Raw genomic sequence first — 5,119 nt, 5'->3', positions numbered from 1 at the left:
TAATTCAGTTGTAAAAGATCCAACGGTCAGCTTCCAGTCGACCAAAGGATGGAGAATTAATATAAGCGTATAATTTAATATGCATATATATATATATATATATATATATATATATATATATATATATATATATATTGTGTTAGATTTATAATTAATTTCGTCAAAATAAAGATGTGCTTTCTTTGACGTCCGCTTGAATTTTTCCAGTATTTTTAAATTTGCCAAATAGCACGTGCTTTTTTTTTTATCATCTTCCACGAAGTTTTCTTCTGCTACGCTCGTATTCTGTGCACGCCATCTTCAAGAAATCAAAGGAAAAAAATAAAATATACTAACCAACAAATTTCCCTTTTTTATTTTCACTATTATTTGGTGATATTTTCAATCTCTTTTATTCCTTCAATACCCAGCTCGATTATCTACTTATTAAGAAAGATTTTTTTTTAATTAAAATTAGTTTATTATATTATTTAAAAAATAAAATAATTAAATATTTTTAAAATTCTAATGCTGACACAGTACTCAACGGAGTGTTTCCGGTGTTAATCCCTGGCGAGAATCTATTAAAATGATCGATGCTGGGAAATTATTATTATTATTATTATTTTCTCTGGGAGATACTTTGACCTTCCATTAATTAACTCTGTTTTCCCTCTGATTAATAGGAATTCTTAATTAGGTGCTTGTGAACACATTTTTTTTCCACGTGTTTTTAGTGTCTAATTATTCACTTCATTACTATGGAATAATTATTCAGTCATTAACTTGAGACTTTCCTGTTAAAAAAAAAAAAGAAAGAATATCATATAAATATCAAATATGAAATAAAAATTTCAATAGGTATATATTCATATGTTTAAAAGTTTTAGAGAACGCGTTGCCCTCCCATCAGGATTACTCGATCCTTTTTAAATCAATATATATTTATATATTGTTTCTATTTCTGTCCTTAATTAATTAATATTACAATTACTAACTTCTATTTTACAAAATTTATTTACGAGATCAGCATATTAAACTTTTAATTAGCACCCATTCGTTAAAAAGTTTCTAATATACAAAAAATAAAGTTTTTTTTGGTGTTCTGTTTCAATCTTATATTTATTATTCTTTGAATATATATATATATGTATATGTATTTCACTTTTGTTGGTCCAGCATCAACTGAGGGCTGAGCAGAAAGGGGCAGAAATGAAGCTAGCTATTTAAGAGATGATGAGAAGGGAAGCATTTGCTTGTTTCCATATCTCATATATATATATATATATATATATATATATATATATATATATATATATATATATATATATATATATATATATGCTTTTTAAGCATGGCTGCTCATGAAATTACCTCTAATATGTTGTATAATGTCTTTTTTACATGTAATTTTAGGACTCAATTTAAATATGTACTTTTTTCTATGTCCATTTAAAAGTTAATGAATTTTCATCTTTAGGAAAAAAAAAATGTTTTTCACTTTCACATTGTTGAATAATTTATTTTCATCAATTGCTGTGGCAGCCATTAATGTTGATATGATGGACGTGAGGAGAGGTTGTACGTGTATAGTGGACAAGTGAACTCAAATTTAGCTGCTTGCTCTCCTTTCCGGGCGGAGGAAAAAAAAAATTACATATTGAGGCGTTAATATTATATTACAATCTTATATATAATAATAATAAAAAAGAAATTGATAAGTATATAAATATAATTAATGAAATTAAAAAAATAATAATAACTATTTGATGATTATAATTTTTTTACAATGGGTACACAAGATTCTTTTCTCGCTCTGCTTGTATGCGTTGAGGATGTCCTTATAACAGGGGTGAATGACTCCAAAATCATTCACGTGAAGCAATTCTTGGATCAGTCCTTTACTATTAAAGACCTCGACAATGCAAAATATTTCTTGGGGGTGGAAATTACAAGGTCTTCTGATGGCTTATTTCTTAGTCAATGAAAGTATATATTGGATATTCTTAGTGATGCTGGGATGTTAAATGTCAAACCAAAAGGGTTTTCTATGTCCAAAAGTTTGAAACTTGATGATCATACTGGTGATCTATTTCATGAACTAGAGGTATATCGTCGTTTGGTGGGCAGGTTACTCTACCTGGGCCTTACACGCCTTGATACATCTTATGTGGTTCAACACTTAAGCCAGTTTTTATATCTCCCACGTAAGCCTTACTGGGACGCACTTATGGCTTTACTTCGGTACCTCAAAGGCTCTCCAGCCAAGAGGTTATTTTTCCCTGTTAATGTCCCTCTCAATATTTCTGCATATTGTGACGCAAATTGGGCCACTTGCCCTATGACGCGAAAATCCCTCACGGGATATTATATTTTCTTAGGGACATCTCTTATCTCCTGGAAGTCAAAAAAACAAACAACAGTTAGTCGATCCTCTGCTGAAGCTGAGTATCGTAGTATGGCGACTACTGTTTGTGAGCTGCAATGGTTGTCTTATTTGTTGCAGGATTTAGAAGTTCAAGTTTCACAACCTATTTCGTTATTTTGTAATAATCAAGTTGCAGTTCATATTTCCGAAAACTCAGTATTTCACGAATGAACGAAACACTTAGATATCGATTGTCACATTGTCGGACAACGTGTGCTTGATGGATTTATCACAACTAAACATATTGCAGCAAAGCATCAATTGGCAGATTTGTTTACTAAGCCGCTGACTTCCAGTCTCTTTTACAATTTTCTGTTGCATTGTATGGGGGGTGGGGGGGGGGGGGGGGGTGGTGTGCTGTAGCATATTCAGTAATTTATCAACTGTAAATAGCAAGAAAAGATTGGCAGAAACGGTTATTTTGTTAAGAATAATGAGTTGGCAAATTTGTTAGAGACAGCTGTATAGTTCTTTGTATAAAAACAATAGAAGAATCTCGAATAGAAGAAGTTACAATTTCACAATATTTTCTCTCATTCTCCTATCCTTTCACAGAAGAGCTGCATGTGATTGTATTAAGACAGCAGCCGCTCGCTATCCAAACATAAACGCCAACGCAGCCTCTTCACTTCCTAAGAAATGCGGGATTGACTTCAATATTCCCATCTCCAAATCCACCGATTGTCAGGCGTAAGTTGTTCTTATATTAAATCTCTTCTATTTCTTCTTCTTTATAAATTAATGCATAATTAATGTTGATGTTGTCTTCTTCATCTGTTCTCTTCCAGCATTAACTAAGATGATGAGGACGTATCGCTGGCGATGAATAAAGCTGTACTGCATGTGGAAGCTTTGGGTGCTAGCTTAGCTGCTTGCATCTCCATTTTCTTTTATTACTTTCAAATAAATTAAGCTTGTTCTGTGTAAATCTTGGTGGTTCCCCAGTTCTACTGAGATTGTTTGTCATCACGAATTAATGAAAAAGCTTCTTGCTATATAATTAAATTTAATTCTCTCTTTCATTTTTGTTTTTGTCAATTTTGTCAATTTCAAGCGATCCGACAAGTATACATACATACACATCTACAAAATCAGATTATGCAAAATACTTGGCTAGATTAGGATATATATAGTATGGCTAATCAAATTATTAAACTAAAAAAATAATATAGTTGATTCTTATTTAATTCGAGGGTTGTGCTATGCAACATAATTATATTTTTAAATACATAAATTTATTAAAATAGTTAAATGAAATGAACCACTCAAGAATATAATATTTGAAATTCAAGAAAACAAAGGAAAGTATCATATGAAAATTACAAAGGAAATTATTGAAATATTATCTATTGAAGTTAAAGAATGATTGATAAGAAAGATCAACTCTTAAGATTGTATATTAGATTTAGGGCAACGATCTCTTTGCATTAGTTATAAAACTGTACATTTCTTTTATACATATAAGGTAATAGTTTTTTAATAAAAATTTAAAATCATTGCAAACTAACTAATAAATTTTGTTAAAATTTAAATAAAATTACTATTAAAATAATAATAATAATAATAATAATAATAATAATAATAATTTACATCTATTTGAGACAACGATATTTGTTCATTATAAGAACGTAATTAAATTGCCACTAACAATTCTCAAATTACTGTCATTGACTTATAACTATAATTTAAGTACATATAACGGTAGTTTTCAACTATTGTCTTGCAGTAGCTTCTTATCCTTGTCAATAGAATTAATGCTATTGGGTTTCCCACCATCTTCTTTTTTTACATATTCTTAAATTATCCACCTAGTCCCTATTGCCATGTAGTTGCTCAAAATAATCTACAATTTAATAAGAATCATATCTTTACTTATTAAGTTATAAAAATACAAAATTAATCTAAAATAGTGGTCCTTAATTAGTGAAATATTATATTGCTGTGATAACCTTTATCATGCTATATATATAAGTTTTTCTTAAATAATTTTAATAAAATAATTTATCTACTTATCAAAACAAAATTAGTGAAAAACGATCACTAAATTATTTTCTAATGAGATAACTTTCTCTAATTAATCAACATGCAATATGGAGTATCTTAATGGGTTTTATTCATTTTTAAGGTATAAAAAGTGAAAAGCCATCGAAGTTGAGTTTTTTTTTTTAATTACTAATTATAAAATTATTTTTTTAGGGAAAATTATTTAAAAATGAAAATTACCACTAATTATTTAATTTATTAATTCTTAGTTAATTCATTAATCATCCTATGAATAATAAAAGAAAAAAATACAGCACATTGACTAAATATGAGTTCAAATGATATTTTTGAATCCTTTCATGTTTGTTTAAATATAAGTTATCATATTATTTATATAATGTTAGCTTATGATTTCAAAATAAATTATTAAAATTTTTAAAATTAAAATTTAATTTCAGAGATCGAAAAATTATATACTTAGATAATTAAATTTTAACCATATTGAATGGTAAATTATATGAATATGATAAGTTATGCTTACATAAATGTGAGAGAATATTAAGTAATTTGCTAAGACAAATTACAATGCAAATATAGGAGTTATTAAAATAATAAAAAAAAATCTTAAAAGCTAGTCATCTTATATTTTAAATAGATAATAATAGTGTCGAATTTCGAAATTTTTCAAAGTAGGATTCATATAATATATATATTGGAGCTATATAAAAA

The 5,119-nt window shown here is 28.0% G+C and overlaps 1 protein-coding gene across 1 annotated transcript; it reads left to right on the top strand.

The window, feature by feature from the left end:
- The first annotated feature begins 1,768 nt into the window (after positions 1-1,768).
- Positions 1,769-3,101, top strand: LOC131178002 (uncharacterized mitochondrial protein AtMg00810-like). Its single transcript, XM_058143196.1, has 3 exons — positions 1,769-1,935; positions 1,990-2,517; positions 2,963-3,101. Exons 1-3 carry the CDS (start codon positions 1,769-1,771, stop codon positions 3,099-3,101), a joined length of 834 nt encoding a protein of 277 aa, XP_057999179.1.
- The last annotated feature ends 2,018 nt before the right edge of the window (positions 3,102-5,119 follow it).

Source organism: Hevea brasiliensis, chromosome 2, assembly GCF_030052815.1.
Source record: "Hevea brasiliensis isolate MT/VB/25A 57/8 chromosome 2, ASM3005281v1, whole genome shotgun sequence".
Taxonomy (NCBI): domain Eukaryota; kingdom Viridiplantae; phylum Streptophyta; class Magnoliopsida; order Malpighiales; family Euphorbiaceae; genus Hevea; species Hevea brasiliensis.
This window is presented reverse-complemented; position numbering and strand designations above follow the sequence as displayed.

Bases quoted from the DNA above. Each gene is read 5' to 3' on its own strand.
- LOC131178002 (XM_058143196.1), top strand. From the start codon at position 1,769: ATGGGTACACAAGATTCTTTTCTCGCTCTGCTTGTATGCGTTGAGGAT. The intron at 1,936-1,989 runs GTCTTCTGATGG...GGATATTCTTAG, and splicing joins TTGGGGGTGGAAATTACAAG to TGATGCTGGGATGTTAAATG. The intron at 2,518-2,962 runs GTTATTTTGTAA...ATCCTTTCACAG, and splicing joins CAAGTTTCACAACCTATTTC to AAGAGCTGCATGTGATTGTA.